This window comes from Sorex araneus, chromosome 2 (genome assembly GCF_027595985.1).
Source record: "Sorex araneus isolate mSorAra2 chromosome 2, mSorAra2.pri, whole genome shotgun sequence".
Taxonomy (NCBI): Eukaryota; Metazoa; Chordata; class Mammalia; order Eulipotyphla; family Soricidae; genus Sorex; species Sorex araneus.
In genome coordinates, this window is record NC_073303.1 from 60,356,136 (window position 1) to 60,379,615 (window position 23,480).

The 23,480-nt window shown below is 39.2% G+C and overlaps 1 protein-coding gene across 1 annotated transcript in view; it reads right to left on the minus strand.

The window, feature by feature from the left end:
- Positions 1–2,797: 2,797 nt before the first annotated feature.
- NECAB1 (N-terminal EF-hand calcium binding protein 1) overlaps positions 2,798–23,480 on the minus strand; it is a 194,094-nt gene continuing 173,411 nt past the window's right edge. Inside the window, exons 10-13 of the mRNA XM_004602353.2 lie at positions 17,016–17,128; positions 9,102–9,179; positions 8,296–8,387; positions 2,798–4,079 (exon numbers count right to left, since the gene is read on the minus strand). Coding sequence (XP_004602410.2) covers positions 4,051–4,079; positions 8,296–8,387; positions 9,102–9,179; positions 17,016–17,128 — 312 coding nt within the window. The 3' untranslated portion in view covers positions 2,798–4,050. The remainder of the gene's footprint in view (positions 4,080–8,295; positions 8,388–9,101; positions 9,180–17,015; positions 17,129–23,480) is intronic.

A 23,480-nucleotide genomic window follows, 5' to 3' on the forward strand; every position in this document is an offset into this window, starting at 1 on the left:
AATTTAAATGTCCTAATCAGCAGACTTATAGTCTGCAATTGCTAATTCAAATAAAAGAGAAACCATTTTTTCAAAGTATATCACACAGGAATTACTTAAATGAGGAGATAGTACATTACATTTCTAAGAACTTGTCCTGTTTCCTTTGTTCTGTGAAAGTAAGTATAAACTTTAGTGCTGTATAAAATATCACCTTTTCATTTGATGACTTTCATCTTTGACTTTTTGTTTGGAAAATAAAATTTCACACGTTTTGAATAGATTTTACACAATAGAATTTATTTTTGGTTGATGCACTGAAACATTTTCTTTTAAGAACCAGGTACCACAAATACAAGACAGCAGGTTTAGAATACAATATTTGAAACAAATTACATAAGCCTTATTAAATACAGAAGTGCTTATTATCTGACAAATTTCAGTTGCCTTATTTCTATAGTAACATGCATTTGATCTGTGTCACAGTATTTACTTTGATTAACTATTAGTAAAAACTCCCATGTGATTGATAACTTTTTCTTCTGTATTACAGGAAAACAACCAAAGTTTTAATTAGCATTTTAAGAACAGATGAATTTGAAGATAAAGAATTTTTCATTTTATATTTTGGACACCTGCAAATGAAGTGGATCTAGTGACAATAACTGTAATGGACTGTGACAATTTAATTTTGATGGTTGGGTATTTGGTTTCTCCTAAAATGAGAAAGAAATATTTTAAAGAATTTTCTAATCAGTTTCAGCTTTGCAGGCAGCTTCCTGCATACATTGAGAATGAACACTGCAGAGTGCAGGAGTCTGGCTAGTAAGGGGGAAAACTGTACTTAGAATTTGCATGCTACTTGCATTTTTTTTTGTTTTTTCATCATTTGTAATAATGGAATGGAAATGTAAGCTGTAAAGATTCTCAAATATAAAGTCTTTGCTACAGCGTATACATGGTACATAATTTCTTGTTCCTTTTAAAGTTTCTTTTGTTCTGTTTCTAACTGATTTCATACCAAGTTTCGAGAGAATTTTTTACAATCTTTCCTGAGGCTTCGAACAATTCAGGGTCTTCAGTGCGGTTCTCAAGGACTGAAGAGAGAGTAACTTGCTAGTCATATTTTTTCAAATATATGGATTTATCTATAGGTTATGATAGCAACGAAATATTGTATAAGATTCCTAGTTACTAACAGAGATGGACCTTTTGGAAACAAGAATAGAAAGTGAAATAGACGTTACTTGTATCCTAACTTTGAATCAGACCACTTGAACAGAAGTTCAACAATTGCAAAACAAAACCGATAGTTTTGTTTCCGAAAGAGGGAAAATTTAGGTATTTGCAAAAAATAATTGAGATGCATCTGTAGTTTCTTAAAGCAAGAACATATATGGATGAAGAATTTGGGGTTTAGAATTTTTAGTTTCTAGAAATTTTATACATTAAATTTCTTGCAGTTTGTCACTCTTGGATGTTACTGCAGAGAAAAGTTTTTTTGCTTTTTTTTTTTTTTGACCAGCAGCACACACACAAAAAATTTGATGATATAATGGTAAGTATAAATTCTTCCTACTTGTATTCTTTGGTTTGCTGAGATGCCCAGGACCATTGCGGCATTCAGGATATTTGATCTGGAACTCCTTAAACCAGAACTTTTCTTTCTTCACTGCTCTTTGGTTTATTACCCAGACTCAAATTTTAGTCCCTGGTAGATTTCCCAACTTGGTCTTTCAAGTACTTTACTTTTCATATTGTTGTTCCTTTCCCACCCCCAATTGATAGTTTTTTTTTTAATAGAAATAAAACTTCATTAACCGTAAGTGTATTGCTTACTTTAAAAATGAGATTATACCTAGGGCCCATTTTTTTCCCCATTTTTTTTGTCTTCTCTTTCACTTTATATTAAAGATTTCAGTGAGTATGGGTGTGGGTATGTGTGTGTCTCTTCTTCTCACACAAATCTATAAAATATTTGTATAGTTTGTCTAAAAGCTGGCACTGCAATTACTATGTAACTGGTTTTCTTTATTTTTGGTCTATTCTCAGGTTCTTTTGATACTATCCAAGTTAAAAAATATGATAGAATAAATTTCAATTTGAAATCTGAAAAAGCCCATCGTTAGGTTGGGCTACTTAGCATGGCTCCTGAGCATAAACCCTTTTAAGATCGCACTACCATGCTGTTTTGGAAACTGTATTCTGCATGTTTTCTGAGATTGAAGTCAACTAACTAGAACAATGTTTTGCTTGGCTATTATTTGTATTTTGAAACAATTTGTAACCAACATTTTCAAGAAGAGCTTGTATCTCAAAATTTTTCTAGGTTTCAAAGTATTTTGATCCTCTCTTACTGTACATAATCAGAGTAAGACGACAAAGACTGTTTTATCTATTTGACTTTGTACATATGTATAACTTATCTGAATAATCATTGTACATCTCCATCAATGTTGTTCTTTGTATATAAATTAAAGAGTTTAGCCAGGTACTGTTTCGTAGTATTTGTCATCCTTAGAAATGACCAAAGGCAAGACATACATGTGTATATATGCACACATATGCATATATTTGTGTATATTTTATTTAAAAATTTACTCTCTATATCTAGTAGAAGCTAGAGGTGGGGGATCATAATTTTGTTTGGCTTTCTTAAGAACCGAGGGTATACAATGACAATAATTAATATTTCAGAAATTTAAGAAAACATTTTGAGTCAAATTATTATTTAAAAAAGAAATGTGTTTGGACCAGAGAGACAGTACAGTGGTAGGGCATTTGCCTTGCATTTAACTGACCTGGATTTGACTTTGGCATCCAAGCACTGCCAGGAGTAATTATTGAATGCAGGACCAGGAGTAACTCCTGAGCATTGGGTATGGCCCCAAAACAAACGCAAGTTTTCAATCTTGCTTTTTTTTTTTCTGAGTTTTCCATAGTGAAAACAAAGCAAGAAACTCCCCACACAAGAAAATTTAACTTGTAGCTTTTTTCTGGAAGACCTAGAGTTTTAATGAAATTCATACTAGAGAACAACATGCTAACAATTTTCTACATGCATTTCATTAGCAGCATTTATTATCAAACATTTTAATTAAAATATTTAATTTATAAGCATGTAGGATGGAGAGTATATAAGGTACATAATTAAATTCTAGTGAAGTCATTCTAAAGTTGAAATGGAAAAGCAGAATGTCTTCTCTCATATTTCCCTTAGTGCTTTATTACTAAAATGCTTGTGCGTCTTTGTTCATTTATGTTGAAACTTTGTTTTAAAAATATCTGAAATCCTTATTTAAATGTAAATGCATGTTTTTTTTAAAGATAGGCCTCTTGATTACAGACCTAAATCATATGCCATGAAAGTTGAATCAGATTCAAATTTAAAATTTAAAATTCTCTTCTTTTTTGATGGTTTAACGTGTGTACAGAAAACGCTGTGATAGAATTATTTGTGCATATTACTATTTGAACACCGATTGCCTCAGAATTAATTGTTCACTTGTAAAATACCAGTTTATAACCTGATTGATTCTATAGATCATAATTAAGGTTGCTTTATGCTTATATATTAACTTTTTAAGTGATACAATGTAAGTGGTCTTAGGGTAATGAATTGAAAATGAAGGAATAGCATTATTTAGGAATAAACTTCACTCACAGAAAACTACTTTGAAAATCACAATACACTGATTTAACCTTTATGACAAATCTACACAAGCTGTTCTATGAAGTAGTATTTGCTTATTTTATCTATTTTTCTTCAACAGAATTTATTTTTCACAATTTTGCTTCATTATGTGTAAACTTTTCTCACATTTTAGGATTTTTCCATTACATGGTTTCAGGTTACAATGCAACAAAACATCAGCAAATAGTGAGACTAGTGAACTTGGAAAACTGAGCTAAAATTCACAAAGAATAAAGTTATTGAAGACATTTTAGAAGAATGCACACCTTTAAGTATAGTAAAGCAAAGTACAGAGTATACTAATAACAACAGAGACCAGCAACACTTTAAATACGCATCTTGCACTTAAAACCATAGGGAAATGTGTGGGAGGGCATCTAATTGTTGTTTAGGATCCACCATGAAGCTGAAAAGAGAAAAAAAAATTTTAAAAATCTGTGACAATAGCTTGCTAGGTAAACAAATATGTGCAAGGCTCCAAACCATTCTTAAAATATTTATCTCAACTTTAGCCTGCACAGTTATCTTCCTAGTTTGTTTCTATCTGAAATATCATTGACCTCTTCCTATTCAGATTAACCTTTGGGCATGTCATGCTAGTCTGACCTAACTTGTTAAATTATATGTACATGTAAGTTATACATGTACATATGTATGTAAGCTTGGTAACAAGATTATCACTTCAAATTTTTGTTTTGTTTTGGGGGGATCATACCCAGCGATGCGCAGGGGTTACTCCTGGCTCTGCACTCAGGAATTGCTCCCGGTGGTGCTCGGGGGACCATATAGACTGCCCGGGATTGAACCTGGGTGAGCCGTGTGCAAGGCAAGTGCCCTACCTGATTCCACTATCCCTCTGGCCCGTCACTATTTTTTGCTTTTTTTTGCTTTTTGGGTCACACCTGGTGATGCACACCTGGCTCTGCACTCAGGAATTACTCCTGGTGGTGCTCAGGGGACCATATGGGATGCTGGGAATCGAACCTGGGTCGGCTGCGTGCAAGGCAAACGCCCTACCCACTGGGCTATCGCTCCAGCCCCCAGGCCCGTCACTTTTAAATGTTTATTTTTGCAGCCACACTTGCTGGTGCATGGGGGATCAGGAGTTGGGGGGTCGAGTGGTGCTGGGGATCAAATCTGGGCCTCCCGCATGCAAAGCATGCACTCATCCCATTGAGCTGTCAGCCCGAGATTATAAATATCTTGAAAATAAAATCATGTTATGGTTTGAATTTTCTTAGAACTGGCAGCAGTTTGGAAATACCTGTAAAATGTATAGATGTCTGAATGGGTGGCTATAAGCAAATGGATTTGTTCAAAATAATATTGTTTGGCATGTTTATATGGTAAAATTAGAAAAATTTCCCCCGCGAATACAAGTGTCCCAAATATATGCCTTTGATAAATATGATTGGTCTTTGAGAAATGACCATTGGAAAGGGTTAAGATTTGTGGTTTTAGTCCATAATTGTTTATGGATGGTGGAAATTTTAATTCTGCTTCTACCTTCCTCTTAAGTTCAATATTATTTTGACCAGATTATATTTTTTCATTATATTTTTACCAGCTTATATTTTTTCAGTTACATTTTATCAGATTGAAGATAATTAGTTCTTACTAATTTGCTAAGTTTGCATCTTAGTCGATATTGATATCACTGAAGACTTTGCACGTAATAATGTGGATATGTGATTTTATTGTTCTACCAGTGTGGATACTTCACATTGCTATAAACATATGTGTTTGCTATGCTTTCTTGAAACATATTTTAATATAAAAAATTGAGTGCAAATAGAGCTGGGTCACTTCATTCTTCTAGCCTGAATTCACTACAGTGTCTTTTAAAATAATGTTTCAATAAAAGTTTATCCATGAAAACAGAAACCAGTTTTTCACTTAACACAAAGTAATTTTTTTTTCTATTGAATCACCATGTGGAAAGTTACAAAGCTTTCAGGCTTAAGTCTTAGTTACATACACAAAGTAATTTTTTAAATTTAGTGCCTTTTAAATGCTGCCCTGTTTTTCATTTTCATATAATATTTTATCAATAAGATTGGATTTTGAGTGAAATTAGGACTTTCAAATTAAATTTTTAAAATTATTATTTCATGTTATAAGCAGATTAAAACCAAAATATGAATCTCAGACTGGAAAAGTAGGGAGAAAACATTTTTGTAAATTAGGGAAATAAATTCTAAGTTTTATTAAAGTAATACTTCAATAAAGTTTGCTGGAGCTAGAGCAATAGCACAGTGTGTAGGGCATTTGTCTGCACGTGGCCGAACCAGGTTCAATTCTTCAATCCCTCTCAGAGAGCTCGGCAAGCTACCAAGAGTATCCCGCCTGCACAGCAGAGCCTGGCAAACTACCCGTGGCGTATTCGATATGCCAAAAACAGTAACAACAAGTCTCACAATGGAGACGTTACTGGTGCCCGCTCAAGCAAATCGATGAGGAACGGGATGACGGTGATACAGTGAAAGTTTGCTGCTGTGCTGCTGTGTTCTCACTAACCCTGGGCTCTGCTACATCTTGATGTGGTTAATTCCTGAAACTCTGGTCAGCTCCTGCTTCAGATGCTCCCTGGCTCTCCTCTCCTTTGCTAGATTGTTACTCTGCCCAAGTCCTCTCCATACATCCGACTTTTCTCCTACTTCACTTAGGACTGATTAGAACATCCACTGGCTGTGTTGGGAATCTTTAAAGTCTCCATATTTTAAGAAAATAGTTTAGTGCAATGGGTTAAGCTCTTGCCTCATACGTGGATGACCTGGGTTCAATCCCCCGTGCCCCATTTTGTTCCCTGTGACTGCCAGGAGTGATCCCTGAGCACAGTCGGGGGTGGCCCCAAACTGAAGAAAAAATTGTTAAAATTCCTCATTATGACATCTCTATGTCACTTCTTCCCTCCTCTCTGCTTGCACAAGCCTCGGCCTTCAGCCCACCTGATAGCATCAGTTAGTCACATATTGACTAACTTTCATTTGTCAGGTCTACAGCTTGCCTCTGTGGAAGTGTTGACAGTTGGCCAAATCCCATATTTCAAACTACAGCTCAAAAATAACCTTAAATCTGGTCACTGTCACTGTCATCCCGTTGTTCATCGATTTGCCGAGGCGGGCACCAGTAACGTCTCTGTTGTGAGACTTGTTACTGTTTTTGGCATATCAAATATGCCATGGGTAGCTTGCCAGACTCTGCCGGGCCGGTGAGATACTCTCAGTAGCTTGCCGCGCTCTCCGAGAGGGACAGAGGAATTGGCCCGGGTCAGCTGCGTGCAAGGCGAATGCCCTACCCACTGCGCTATTGCTCCAGCCTCTTAAATCTGGTGAAAAAAAAAATTAGTCTTCCAATTTTTTTTTGTTTTGTTCTGTTTTGGGGCCACGCCTACCTGTGCTTAGGGCTTACTCCTGACTGTGCTCAAGGATCACTTCTGGCTCAGGGGACCACAAGTTGTGCTAGGAATTGAACCCGGGTCAGTAGCATGCAAGTGCCTTACACGCTGTACTAGCCCTGCAATCCCAAGAATTACTTCTTTAAATCCAGCTGTACATTTTGACCCATAATAACCATGATGTTATGCTCTAACCTTGGCTTTGTTCTTCCAAGTCTTCCAATTAGACAAAACATTTTCTGGGTAGGAACTGTCTTTTACTTTGTATTATTCTGGTATAATGCTCAAAATTTAAGTTCAATCAGTGCTTGCAAATAAGCTAAGCACTCTAATTCCTGGCATAAATAATATGCAGTAACTCATAATCAGTTGAATGAGTAGAATTTTGGTTTTCAGTTATTTTTAATAAATAAGCATTTGCTAGGCCAAATTTCTTAAATAATTTAATTTCAGTTTTTCCTTTCCATTCTTTCTCCCAATTCCAAGTAATATTTAAAGCTATTACAAAATGTTTTTAGCTGATTGTTACCTCCAATCTACATGGGTCACTTTATTTATTTATTTATTTATTTATTTATTTATTTATTTTTTTGCTTTTTGGGTCACACCTGGCGATGCACAAGGGTCACTCCTTGCTCTGCACTCAGGAATTACCCCTGGCGGTGCTCAGGGGACCATATGGGATGCTGGGAATCGAACCCGGGTCGGCCGCGTGCAAGGCAAACGCCCTACCCGCTGTGCTATCACTCCAGCCCATACATGGGTCACTTTAAAATATTATACGATACATTAAGTTACAAGGGTAAAGCATTTAGATTTCTTTAAAGATGACCAGCAAATAATAATTAATGATTTAATATAGCCAGTGATACAAATAGATTCAACTAAGAAATAAATGCAATAGAATAGATATGCAAATCTCTTCTTTCCACTCAATTTTAAATAATGAAACACCACTGCTAAAGTTTATGCGTGGGGTGGGGGTAAACATTATCTTTTAAAAAGCACAAAATAAGGGGAGGGTGGGAGGTGATGGGAGAGACCCGGGGGACACTGGTGCTGGGAAATGTACATTGGTGGAGGGATGGGTGTTGGAATACTGTGTGTCTGAAATTCAATCATGAATGATTTTGTAATGCTCTGAAAAGAATAAAATGGAATAAAATAAAATCAAAACAGAAAACATTACAAAAGCACAGAAGCACTGTGCATCCAGGATAATTACCGGGAACCAGCATAGTAGATATGAGTTCTGGAGTTTCCAAGAAATCCACGTTACTTCTTTGAAATGTCTTGCTATAATTTGTCTGAAGGTGGCTGTACAAATAATTACAGGTTAAAGTAGAGCATTTTTAATTTCTTCTCAGAGTGTAGTAGAATCAGATCAGTAAAGACAAGGTTTTGTATGACTGAAATGTGTGAACAAAGAAGATTCATTTTACAGTTACTTAGCCTTAAACACTTGGGAGTAATTTTTGGGAGTAACAAGTGTCAACCAGAATTTTAAAAACATATTTCTTAAAATGCTACCTGCAGATGGTTTGAAAAAGATAGAATTTAGTTGTGGCAAATGCTTTTATAGAAGGAAAATCTTGGCAAAATGTTTACAAAAGAGTTAAGAAACTATGAGACTTGCATCTTTCAAGAATAAAAGAAATCTTAAAAATGCAGGCTCCAGGCACACTGTTAAATAAATTTTCTTTAAACCATTATTCTGTGCCCGAAATTCTATTACTTCTGTTATGTATTATAGCACAGACTGCTTTAAAAGAGCTTCAAAAATGAAACTTGAACTGAAATATATATCTATTAAGTATCCAGGCATTCTTTCATCTCTATTGCGGGGGAAAAAAGCTAATTAGAGAACTAATTAAGCCAATTAAAATAAGCTTCAACTCATAATCTAATAATAACAAGGTTATTAATTTCTAATATTATAATAATAAGATTTATTTTGTTAAGAAAAACAAAGAATTCCTGGACACATAATGGAAGTTCTAAAACTGCCACTTTGACAAAGTCATTACTTACCTATTCCATACACTACTATTCTCCCAGAACTCATAAATCATGTAGCGCGATTCATTCGAAAGCTTCTGTGTAGAAATACTGAAAAGGCAAAACAAGCAAGGAGTCATTGAGTCAAGCTATGGATTTTTCTAATCATCTCTGTATGTGGTATTGAAACTCACCCATTATATAAAACACCTTACATGCCCTGCATGAAAACTGAAGATCTGTCAAGAACTGTTTAATAAGTTTGCTTGACAGAACAAATTGTTAATTTTCTGCTTAATTTTCATTAAGAAGGTTGTCGCATTATATTAATAGACATCATTAATGTAACTTCTGTAAAATTTCACGCTTATTCATTCAGAAAGATGTATCTGTTCTGTCAGGGTTTGGAAAAGTACAAGTGGATATTCTCAAATGGAGCTATTTGAACTCATCCTATCACCTTCCTGAGCCAAATTCTTGCAGAATTTTTAGTCTATTCCTGAGTTTCTAGCTCTTGTTTGTAGTCTGACTGTAGGTCATTTAAGTCACCTGGACCGCAGTGCCATTATCAGCTAACCCTCTGTTTGCCACTTCCCAACTTCCCAGAGTCTCATTTCATGCATGCTAGCAAACACACACACACACACACACACACACACACACACACACACAAGCACATGCCTATACAGCCACTCCTTATCTGAAAGTTCTTTGTGTAGACTAATTTTTAGAGTCCACATTCTAACCATAATTGTAAGGGTTTTGTTTTGTTTTATTTTTTATTTTGTTTGGTTTTGGCCACACTCAGCAGTACTCAGGGCTTACTCCTGGCTCTGCACTCAGGACTCACTCCTGGTGGTGCTTAGGGACCCTATGGGATGCCAGGCCTTGATCTTGTGTTGACAGCTGGCAAGGCAGGCACCGTAAACCGTGTACAATCTTTCAGACCCTGGTGGTTTTTTCTTTTTTAACTTAAAATTGAAGTACTGAGACTTAGAGGTTTTTTTTTCCCTCCCAAATGATTTTTCTATTTTACAGAAGACACATGTGTTCCTTCCAGCCCTTTGACTAGCTCAAGAGCTCTTACAGAGCCATACTAATTTTTGGGAGAACAAGGAAGGAGAAGTTCCTGACCAGTTGAGATGCAGACTGAATTTAACTCTGTGGCAGTAAGGAGCCTTGGAAGGCGTTAACACAATGCCCTAGAGAAGCTGGAGAAGCTAGAGAAGCCGTGGAAACATCCTGCTAGCAACGTGGGATCTCCTTTGCAGAGTAATCACAGCAAGAAAAAAATGAAAAGGTCGGAGAGAGTTTAGGGAAAGAATAAAGAGCCAAATCAAGGTAAAAAGAGGAAGGGACAGAACCTCAATTTAGAATGGAAGGGAAATACAGAAGTGTCCCTAAAATTTCATTCCACAAGTCCATCTTATTAAGTCTTGTGTTTTATGAAAGTTTTAGATTAGAAATCAAAATAACCTGCTAGAAAAATTACAGAATTGATTAAATAGAGAATAAAGAACATGCCAGACTAATAGTTAAGCTATCACTGCATCATTGTCATCCCATTGCTCATCAATTTGCTCGAGTGGGCACCAGTAACATCTCCATTGTGAGACTTGTTACTGTTTTTGGAATATCGAATATGCCACAGCATGCTGGCGGGTACTCTCAGTAGCTTGCTGGGCTCTCCCAGAGGGGTGAGAGGGGCAGAAGAATTGAACCCATGTCGGCCGGGAGCAAGGCAAACATCCTACCCACTGTACTATCACTCTAGCCCCTCTTGATGTATTAATTCCTTTAACCAATATATAATGTGCATCATTATCTCTTATTACCTTCTCTATCCTGACACTTTTTAGACTGATGGAAGCCTGGTTCTCCCTTCGTTTTTTTAGTCTGTTTGTTTTTCAGGCTATTACTCCGCATCTGCTGGGTGTGGCCCCAAAACAAAAAATGGTGGCTTTTAAAAAATAAATAAATGGTTTGAAATATCTAAACGGAGTGACAGTGCAGCAGGTAGGGAACTTGCCAGACATGCGGCTGACTTGGTTCGATCCCCAGCATCCGCTATGGTTCCCTGAGCATCACCAGGAGTGATTCCTGAGTCAAGAGGCAGGAGTAACCCCTGAGCATTGCCAGGTCTGGCATAATCAACAAGAAATAACAAATAAAATACCTAAGCATTATCATAATGAGGAGCCAGAGAGAATGTATAGAATTAGGTTTTACTGATTTGCGGCCAGTAGGTGGTAGTAACTACACAGAAATTTTAATACCTTTTCCGTTAGCCATGCTTTTAAATAGTGTTTTTCAAGAGTTGTTTCTTTTCTTTCTTTTTTTTTTTTTTTGGCTTATTAAGGCATAATGTGTAAATATTAGTTTAGCATTAGCCTAAGGTAAAGGCTTATAAAAGAATCAAATAAATAGAATGTGAAATCCATTTGTTGATCCTTGTAGGAGGTTTAGAGGTGGGTTTGTGGGGGGGGGATTGAAACCTCTGAAATGAACTGTAAATTAATGTGCATGTTCCATCATCGTCTCAAAGGGCTTCCAAACACGACATTTTTGGAATGAAATTTTTTTTTTTTTTTTTTTTTTTGCTTTTTGGGTCACACCCAGCAATGCACAGGGGTCACTCCTGGCTCATGCACTCAGGAATCACCCCTGGCGGTGCTCAGGGGACCATATGGGATACTGGGATTTGAACCCGGGTCGGCCGCGTGCAAGGCAAATGCCCTACCCACTGTGCTATCACTCCAGCACCTTTTGGAATGCAATTGAGACATTTTTGCTGTTGTTTGGGCCACACCTGGCATCTGCTGGGGGCTTACTCCTGGCTCTTCGGGCTTGTGGGGACAATATGGGGTGTCTGAATTGAACCCGGGTCAGATGTGTGCAAGGCAAGTGTTACCTGCTGTACTTTTGCTCTGCCCCCAGTATAACAGAGAAGATAAAAAATGACTTTTTTTCGGGGATGCATTTGTTTTTCTTCATTTTTGATCTATACATGGTGTGTTCAGTGCTTACTCCTGGTTCTGTGCTCAGGGGGTCACTGGACTGAGATATCGTTACAATGCCACTTATTTCTGCTTTGTATTTGTTTCCTACACTCCCCTGGAGTCAGGAATGACTGTGACTGAAGCGGGGTCAAGGGGGATGCCAAGGAAATAGGCTGGGAAGCAAGAGCTTCTGGGAAATATTTGCGTCCTTACACAAGAGGGTGGGATTATTTCTCCTCCAATTTCTTCCTGTCTATTGGCCATCTGGCCAGGAACCAGTTGGCATAGCTGAAGAAAGCAGGAAAAAAAAACTGTAGAGAGGGAGTTTAGGAAAACACTGAAAGGCCAAATCAAAATAAAAGTTCAAGGAAGGGACAAAACCTTAATTTAGAACGGGCGATAAATACAAAGATACCCCTAAAAATTCCACAAGTCCGAAGGGAAAATGAAGATGCTAATCCAAATTGTTCCAAGGACTAGATGCTGCTGGGTAAGGTGAACCAGAGACACACATGGAAGAATTTTCAGAGAAAATGAGTTGTTACCAAGGCCTTTGGGATTTTAATTTGCAAATTTAGGAGAATGAAGCACCCTTGGGAACTGTTGGCCCTCAGGACGCCCTGTGCCCCAGGCACTGGTTAAAACAAAGCCGAACTTTCCACTCCCGCAGGCAGACAGAAGGGCTTCATTCTGGACCTTCGGGAGACCCCAAATACTGTCAGCTGGCCAGCTGCCGGGGAATTTCGGTGGTTTCTGGTGGAAAATGATGATGCAGGAACAGCTGGGGTTAGAGGTCAGACTTAGCTCCTTAAGGATGGACCCTCTCAGAATGGACCCTCCCTTCTCTCTCCTTCCTCTTTACCTCCCTGCGTCCAGCTGCCAGAGAATGCACAGAAAGAGGAATGCACCCCCGCCCCCATCTCTCCACACGGAGTTTTGACCACATTTTATTGATATAAATGCTGATAAATGCCGTGTAGTTCAATGTACCCCACGGGACTATTAATATCATGGTCTCAGGGTTGATTCTTAATAGTCTACATGTTCCCTGGGCCTTTGACATGGAGTTCAGAACACACATAATTTCTAGAAATTGAAGACTGTTTTCAGAAATTTCATTCTACGTAATAGCTATAAAGCGTCAGGACAAGGTCTATGTGCTCTATGCTCTGTTTGTTCTTGTTGTGTCCTATTTTCCCATCTGGATTCTGGGGCCCCTGAAAGCAGAAAATCTTATTTCTTTGGAGCTAACTGTAACTCCAACACGTGGGACACTGGGTGTATGCAGTGGGTACCTGTCGATGTCAAGTGTCAAGCACAGGATAATGAGCCTTCATTATTACCAAATAAGTGAAAAGAGCATTGAACTCTATGGTGTGTGTGTGTGTGTGTGTGTGTGTGTGTGTGTGTGTGTGTGTGAGATATTATATATGTGTCACATAATCATCATCTTGGGTTTTCCACCAACAACTGATTTAAAAAACCCGTGGCGTATTCGATATGCCAAAAACAGTAACAAGTCTCACAATGGAGACGTTATTGGTGCCCGTTCGAGCAAATTGATGAGCAACAGGATGACAGTGACAGTGACAGTGATTTTTAAAGCCTCCATAGTCCCCATATCTCCCTGTCACCTGGTTAAATACAGAAAGAACATAATCTCTCTAACTCACTGGTCTGGATTCTAGCAAGTAAGATTTTTTCTGTAATTTGAAAAGGAGAAACCTTGTATATTATCCTGGCTTACTGAACCAGAGAAAGTCTAATAAACAAATTCAAGAATGACAAAACAATGGTAAGAAAAAAATGAGCATGAGCTTTTGGAGTCAGATAAATTTGGGCAAGTTGTTTAGTGCATTGAGTGGATTTTAAGTGACATGTAGTATTATACCTCTGATGATTTGCAGTAAAGATCAAAAAAGACAATTGTTACAAAATGATCAATTAAGTAAATCTTTAAGTTCTATTTTAATTTATAACAGCATTTTCTGTATAACCATTGGGAGGCAGAATCCAAGACAACAGAGGAAATAAAATCTACCACGCTGAGAACTGGAGCTTTTAGCCCTGCATGAGGCAGTCACTGTGAGTGCACTGGGGTATAAATCCCGATTTACGAGGGCCACTACATCAGTCATTAACTGATAGGAAATTGGATTTGAGGAACTGACACACCACATTGGCATGGAATATGTGTATTCCACATATTCTGTCATGGTGATTTTCTGATGCTGAGTCTACCTGAAAAAAAATCTCTCTTTGAATATTCCAGTCACACTGGGAAAATTAGCCATCAGAGCTGAGTAAAGAATCCTTAAGAAACAAGTCTTACAAACTGAAAGGAGAGGGTGAGGTCTTTAATTGATCTCACATGAAGAAGATGCATTCCTTTAGTCCGCTTCCCTCTGGAGCCAAGGGAATAGTTTTTCATGGTTATTAAGAGAACAGTACAGCGAGCATCACAAATGTACTCTCTTACTCTCTCGTGGCCTATTACCCCTACCCTGAGGCTGATCTGATATCTTCAGATCATTTTCCTAGCATACACTAGAGCAGTACTTCAAAACCTTTTTAAAAAATGAAAACAAAAAAATATGAGGAACTGAGAGAGCCACATTTAGACAGCCACATTGGCATCGTGTGTATTCCATGTATTCTCTCATTGTGATGATTTTCTGATGCTGATTCCACCTGAGAAAAAAAAAAACCAACTCCCTTTGAATGCTCCAGTTAACACTGGAAAAACTGGCCACTGGAAGTGAGTGAAGAATCCTTAAGAAAGGATTCCTCAACGTTGTAAAATACCAAGCCAGATCACACGTTTCTCCAGCCAAAACTGAGCTCTGTTTTCTGTCATTTACACTTTACTACCAGTAAGCATCATGCATTGTATACTGCACTAAACTAAATATAGATATATACATATATTTTAAAATCTAAAAATAAAATCTATTTCACTTGGAAAATACATCTTTGCTTTTCCAGATGCTCAATTTTACTTGAAAAAATAAGCAAGATTTTTTTGTTTGTTTCTGTTTTGGGGCCACACCTGGTGGTACTCAGGTCTTACTCATGGTTCTGCACTCAGGGATCACTCCTGGTGGGAGTGGGCGACCATGTAGGGTATTGATCCCTGGTCACTGGACACAAGGCAAGTGTCCTACCTCTGTACTAGCTCTCTGGCCTTATAAGAAGGATTTTTAAAACTACATAAACTCTCACCACAACAAAGTCACTCATAAGTCATTAAAGTAAAAAGATTGAAACGTTGTTTTTATTTGTGTTTTCCTGAGCCTGCTATAAACAGGATAAAAAGCAAGGAAAACAGCATTTCCCATGTTCCTTTATAAAGGAGACGCTCAGTTGTTGAACATAAACAGCACTGAGACAGTTCTGTCGATTATTTATATGCTGAAAATCATAAAATTATAAAAATGCTTCATCTGCTGCAATAGTAGCAGAGTAGAGACTTCTGAGAGGAACACTGAAGCACGCCCCTATATAGGACGTGATGTGCAAGCACATGTGTGCAAAAACACTTTCCCATCCCGGGATTTAAGGAACACTGAGAGGAACTATAAAGAAATTCAGGAGGGGCAAACTTAGCTGGGGCAGTTGTGCAGGGCAGGCGAGTTTGGGGGTGAGGCAGAGCCTAGGCTAGTGGAAATCTGTGGTCAGGCCCACCTTCCAGGGAAGATAGGCCCAGGGCAGTTGTAGAGCCTGGCAATGAGCAGTGAAGGCGCTGGGCAGCTGGACCCTGCACCCTCACTCTGATGAGAGAAGAAAATGCAATAATCAGAGAAGGCGCTGGGCAGCTGGAACTGCACCTCACTCTGATGAGAGAGGGAAATGCAGCAAACAGTGAAGGTGCTGGGCAGCTGGAACTGCACCTCACTCTGATTATAGAGGGAAATGCAATAATCAGAGAAGGCGCTGGGCAGCTGGAACTGCACCTCACTCTGATGAGAGAGGGAAATGCAGCAAGCAGTGAGGGCACTGGGCAGCTGGAACTGCACCTCACTCTGATGAGAGAGGGAAATGCAGCAAGCAGTGAAGGCACTGGGCAGCTGGAACTGCACCTCACTCTGATGAGAGAGGGAAGTGCAGCAAGCAGTGAAGGCACTGGGCAGCTGGAACTGCACCTCACTCTGATGAGAGAGGGAAATGCAGCAAACAGTGAAGGCACTGGGCAGCTGGAACCACACCTCACTCTGATTAGAGAGGGAAATGCAATAATCAGAGAAGGTGCTGGGCAGCTGGAACTGCACCTTAGTCTGCTGAGAAAGGGCAATGGCGGTAGGCTGTGATCTTGGGATCAGTTGGTAGAAATTCAGGATAAATGAATTTAATAAGATACTCAGAAAATTATAAAAGTTTTAAAGGAATTCTATGATCAGTTTTGCAATAATTGTTTCTGGGAAGTAATTGTGCCAGCTGTTTATTGGGCCATTTGGGGTATGGAAATGGAAGAGAAGAAATAATTCGCCTATCTTAGGAGCCCGTACTAGTCAAGGCAGAGCTGGGGTGGCCACAGACAGTTTTCTTTAATGATAAAGGTCTGCAAAGGGACTTCAGCATTGGTGTAATTTCTGAGCAACTGGAGCAATTATTAAGGCAAGAGCAGCCACCGCCAAAGGAATAATCAGAGTGAAATGCACCAGAATTGGGACCTTGGCTACCAGGGATATAAGGAAATTAGAATGTGGGTTTTGCCTAGCTGCAAAGGGAGGAGTTTGAAACTCCCCTCTCGTTCACATAACTCTCTTCATTTGATTTCTCCCCTGGAGTCCCAAATGATCATGTGTACACAGAGTACAAGGACTAAAGGGAAGGTCCCAATAAAACACCACCAAACGCATGCCCTGGAGGCTGCCAACACCCAGCCTAAAGGCACATAGGGACTCCGCGGCAGGTCTCGTAGACGCCATCCTCCTCCGCGTGCACTTACCGCAGGCAGCCCCTCTGCGAGGACGCGCTCTCCACGTAGTGCTTGAGAGCAAGCTGGAATTCTTCCAAGTCCTCTTCGATCACGGACATCTGACGCTGCACAAGCATGATGTGCTGCCAGGACAGGGCGAGGGTTACTGTGTGGTCTGCAGGTTTACTTACGCCAAGCTACTGCCCAGCCCACCTCTCCCCCCAGGGTAACGAAAACCAGCTAAAAACAGGACCAGGTTGGCAAAATAGCTGCAGCTGATGCTTTGCAGGCCAGGCCCCTGGTCTTGATCCCATGTACCATTAGGCATGTTCCCCCGGACACTGAGGGGACTGACGGCCCTGAGCAACACACCAGGGGTAGCCACTGAACACACAGGGTGTAGCCTCCCAGCCCAAACAAAAAAACAAGAGTGACCCTCACAAAAGTTATGACAAGTGCAAGTCACATAGTATAAAAGCTATAATTAAACAGGACTCTGCTCACTCCCAGTTAACATGTCTGTCATAAAATGCCTCTCTTAAAAGCAGTGGTTCCACAATAGCCAGAATCTGGAAATAACCTGAGTGCCCGAGAACAGACAAATTGATAAACAAACCATGGCACATCTGCACAATGAATTACTGTGCAGTGGTTAGGAAAAATGGAATCATGAAATTTGCTTATGAATGGATGGACACGGAGAGAGAGAGTATAATGCTGAATGAAATGAGTCAGAAGGAGAGGGATAGATAAAGAATGACTTCATTCATTTGTGGGATATAAAAAATATAGAATAGAAGACTAATATCCAAGGCCAGGAAAAATAAGGGATAAAAAGACTGGTCAATGGCTAGAATTTACCACAAGGGATGTGTGTGTGTGTGTGTGTGTGTGTGTGTGTGTGTGTGTGTGTGTGTGTGTGTGTGTGAGAGAGAGAGAGAGAGAGAGAGAGAGTAGGTAAGTAGGGACAAGTATGACAATAACAGTGGAAATGATCACTCTGAACAGAACTGAGTTAAAAGTAGGTAAAGGAATCTATAGGATAACCATTTTAGTATCTGTATTGCAAACCACAATGCCCAGAAGGAGAGAGAGAGAGAGAGAGAGAGAGAGAGAGAGAGAGACAGAGACAGAGACAGAGACAGAGAGACAGAGAGACAGAGAGAGAAAGATACAGAGAGAGACAGAGAGAGAGAGAAGACAGAGAGAGATAAATAGAAACACAGAGAGACAGGAGATAGAGAGACAGAGAGACAGAGACAGAGCAGTGCCTGCCATAAAGGCAGGTTGGCGGTGCGGTTGGGGTGATGGGAGGGAAATTGGGGACACTGGTGCTGGGAAATGTACACTAGTAAAGGGATGCATATTGGAACACTGTGTGACTGAAATCTAATCAGAATAGTTTTGTAAGGGTCTATCTCAGTGATTCAGTAACAAAGAAAAAAGAAGAAAAGCAGGGGTTCTTCATAGAATCATTGAGGGAAGGGAATAAATGTTAAATTGCATTTATACCAGAATCTCAGAGTAGAGTCTAGGAGTTGGAATTTATAAGAAGCTTCCTCAGATAACTTGACTATGGTCAAGCGAATGGGAAAGAGACCTATTCATTATACACAGTGCATTGCCCATCTTCTCGAATATTTTGTAGCACTATTCATACTGCAGGAGTCATTAACAACCAAAACTCAAAGTTTATGTGTCCCCTGACACCTGTACAAATATACATGAAAACATTATAGTGCTCTATAACATAGGGACCATCTGCAGTAGCGCATCTTCATAATCATATAAAGCTAGAGGGAGTGTGTGTGGATCAATCACACTGAGTTGGAAGGCCACTGCTTCTTGGAACAATTCCTGTCATTAAAGGAATTGTAATTCGGAGGCCATCCCAAAGCCTATGGACTTTTCATGGAATTGTGATCTCAAGATTCACCATTTCCTCATCTCAGGGATGGGAGCGAATCATGATAGTACAAAAGTGAAAGTAAAGATTTGGGGGTAAATAACAAAATGCAAAAGAAAAATGTAAGGACAATGTAAAAGAGGAGGAAATAACTTGTACAATAATACCCAGTGACAGAGGTAGAAATTAATCTCAGATTTTCTCTAATACCGAGTTTTTCATTTCATGTTAAAAGCTATTGTTTGTTGATGATAATTATATTGTAGGTATAATGTTAGGCACTTCATATATAGGTATCCTGCAGTTATAGATCAAGATAGTATGTTGTCTTTAAAGGATGTAATAAAGAAATAAACAAAAGTGTGAAACTTTTGCTTGAGGAACAATGTTAGCTGTGGTTAGTAGCCCATGAAACTGATCACATGTAAATTGACCAGGAGTCTACTAAATCTTTGAGGCATTTTATCATCAAAGACATCTTTTCCTCCCGTTATTTTCCTTTTGTGGTTGCTGTTAATCACTGCTGTTGCTTTAAGTGGAGTCACACACTTGTTTTCAGTGTCTACACACTGGTTGCAGTATATCAGAGATCACAGACTTATTATGCCACAGGATCTCTCGGACTGCAGGACTGAGGCGCCACTAAGTTTGTGGGGTTGTGCTGGAGAATCAAACTTAAGCATGAATGAAATCTTCGTTCCAGTCTTCACATCATTTGTCTGTTTAGCCTTAACTGGGAGGGACGGGACATGACATTGTAAGCTTCAAGCTCCTATTTACAAGCAACCTTGCAAATCATAGTGTCTAAATAAAAGTTAAGTTTAAAAAGATGAGACAAACCTAAATACTAGTTGGTAGGAAGCAGACTATGAATATTGATGAAAACTCTCCAATGAACTGTTACTGTTGTGGTCAAAGAAAATAATGAACCAAGGAGAAATTCTCCAAAGTACAGTAAAGGCAATAAAGTTCCTTCCACAATGGAAATGCAGTGTTAATTACAAAAATTCCTTCAATGCCAAATACCTTCCCCCTCATACTGAATCCTTTACTTCAATGAAAAGTGGAATTCTGTGTTTTTCCCATTTTATGACTTTTCAGAATGAGTTTTCTCCCTCCTATCTCAATACCACCTTATTTTAGTTTAAAACAGTATTTTTAAACAGATATAATTTGGCATAACTATGTCAAATTCAGCCATATCAACTGTTACTAAAATCAACCATACAGCATAACAATATCTACATATTGCAAACATTGCAATTCTAAATTCACTTTATATAAATCACTTTTCATGGTGATTAAAGTTTTTTTTTAAATTGATTCTCTTAGCAACTTTCATGTATGCAGTACAATGTTATTGATAGTCATGTGTCATACATGACATACCATGACTAACCTGTTTTATAATTTTAGTTTTGGCCTTTTGATTTCCTTGCCAGTGTCATCAAATCACTGTATATGAACCTCAATTGTATAAGACTCTTTCTGTGTTTTAGGATTATTTGTTTCTATAGCCTAATCACTTTAATGAGATCAGTAATTTCAACCGCAGCCTTTTTATTTTCTTTCAGGATCAAGAATCAGTATCAGGCTACAGAAGCCAATAACTCTCACGTGTAAAGCTCTGTAATGAGTTTCCTACATGACTCTCTCAGGGTCCAGTGTTAATATCAACAACTAAATATGCTAATCACTGCCAAAATTATTCTGGACATGTCCTTTTGAAAGAAATATACAGGGATTTCTTGGCTGTAATTGTAATAAAGTGATTGTAACAATGCCTTCGATGATTTGATTTTTATGACCCTTCCAAGTGAGATAAACAAATGTACCTTCACCACAATTCTCTCAGGCTGAGAGCAATGTGAATGAGTGAGGTTGATTGCAAAATGAACGAAATCCTTCGCTGCCTCATTTCTCTGAGCTTAGCCTTTGGATGTATATTTTCAGTTTTTTCCACCAAGATATGGTTTATGTTTCTGGCCTCTTTGAATCTGAGCTGGCCTTCTGACTTGCTTTGACAGACAGGGGCAAAAGTTCCAGTCAGCCCGTGGGAAGCTTAAGACTGCAGAGGCCTTGGGAGTTTCTTCTTTTTCTCTTAGATCTCCAAGACTGTCATGCAAACAAATTCTATGAGAGCAGGGTCAGCAAAGTTTTTGACAGTAAATAGTTTAGACTTGGCCACCCATATAATCCCTGCATCCGCATTATCCCTGTCTTTTAAGGTGACCTTTTTGACTGCCTTTATTCCAAGAGTGGATTAATTCTGTGAGTTCAAGTTTATAAGCAGCAGAAGGTTGCCTTGTTTCTGACCCATTCAGCCATTCTGTTCTTCTGATCTGGGAGTTCATTCCACTGACATTCAGCGAAATCACTGACATAAAAGCATTTATTGCTATTTTTCCATTAAGTTTTTTTTTTTTTATTGAATCACCATGAGAAAAATTACAAAGCTTTCAGGATTAAGTCTCAGTCGTACAATGATCAAACACCCATCCCTTCACCAGTGCACATGTTCCACCGCCAAGAACCCCAGTATACCCCCCTCCTACCCACCTCCACACTCCTCCTGTGTGGCTGATGATTTTCATTTTACTTTCTCTTTACTTTGATTACATTCAATATCTTGACAGAAAACTCACTATTATTATTTGGAATTTTTCCCCAACAATCAGATCTGCCGCAAAGGCATCATTTGATAATTTGTTTTTCATTGCTGAGAATGAAGAGCATATGATTTCTTGGATTTCTGGTATTTTAGTAATTAAGTCCAGAGAAATTTCTGCCAGAAGCCGTGTCACTGCAAGCTCATACCTCTGTGTAGTGGGCTCTAAAAGATGGCAGTCACCACGCCACCGCCACCACCAAAAGGAAAGGCTGAGGGACAAAAACCTTTCCCCTCCCGGGGCGGCACAGGGCCGTAGCTTAGTTCACAGTCTAGAGGCATTTCTGCAAGAAGCTGCTGGGTTCTGAAATTGGTTAGTGTGCCTCTGGGATCATGGTCCTTCAGGAACGGAGGAGCCATTCGTGTGGGGCCGCTCGGGGTCTCCTCTCTCCATTAAGATTTTTGTGCTTTTATTTTGCCTTTTTTCCCCCTTCAGTTTCTCCACTTTCACTTTGTATCTGCCTCTGGATATCGAATACTTCCCTTCTGGCACATACAGTTTCATTTGAGAAATGCCACGAGAATCTCTGGGGTTCCTCTTCTTGTTTGGCTTTGCTTTTCCTTTGCTGCCTGAAGGAGCTCTTTGTTTCCTTATTTGGTTTGTTCTGCACTTTCTGCTGCTTCAAATGCCACGTGTCTTGCTGTTCTCATCCACTGATGAGGTGAGTCCTCATTATTTTACATGGCTCAGGGGTAAAGAGCCAAGTATTCACTGGCCCACATGACAATCAAGGACTCACACTTACCAAACCAAGTCAGTATCGATGGCAGTTCTTGGAGCTGCTATAATATTGAGATGCAGCAGGCCTGGGTCTGATTCCGAGTTGCCGGTATCTGTAGCAGATATGAATCCAATGTCTATTTGACTTGAGCAATGATTAGGAACTGTGGTCGTGTATACATCAGTGACTGGTCTTCAGATCACGATTATCCCTGGGTGCCTTAGCTCTTAAGTGTGGAAGGTGTGAGTGGCAGTTGGAGGCTCTTTGTTGTGAGGGTCTGTGTTGGTACAAGCCTGTGTGTGAATGAGTTACCTGTAATGTGGACTTGGGAGTTGAATGTCTGCACAGTACACTTGATCCCCCTGCTTGCTGACTAGGCTTTGGATGGTGTTGCCTCCTTTCTAGCAGCCCCGGACAGGCTGGGAAAGTCACAGTATGTGAGCATGACTAAGCAAGGGTCCATCAGTCATGGACTTGCCCTGAAATTGGGCTGAGATGGGTAGGACTACCCTCACGAATGGTGGCCTTCAGCAGACCACAGGTGACAACAGAAAACGCCTCCATTAGCCCTGACTCAAGTGGCTAGTAGTCACTCACTTGCTTCTAAATTTAGTGGCTGTGGAAATAAAGGGGGTTATCTGGAAAACCTGGGTCCTCAGAATACCCCCACTGTGTTTTTTTCCGGCACCTTGGAATTCTGAGGCTGGACACATCCTAGGCTGTTGGGGTCCACACAGAGATACTCATCATTCTCCTGTCCTGTGCATCTGATCCTGCCACAGCCTGTAATTCCACCATGGGGTCCCTCACCTAAAAGGCTGCTTAGATTCAACGATGGGTTTTTTTTTTTGGAACTCAGCCAGCATTCTGTATTTAACTCCGTTTTTGGTATAGATATAAGGGAGAGTGTTAGACTAACTCTCCCTATTTGGCTATTTTCTTCCTTTGGGTTAAATGTCTTTTATCAGAATCTTTTTTTTTTTACTTTTTTTTCTGTTATGTCTTTTATCAGAAAAATGTTAAATATAACTAACTTGTTTAATGTTTCTTGGCTATGTTTACTTTATTAGTAACTATTACTAATATGTCTTCAGAAATATCAGAGCCTACTTTGTACTTTTATTTACTTAATTGCTATTGCAAAGTAAGATTATATTTTTATACCTTTGATATATTTGCTGGCAATAGGTCCTCAAATG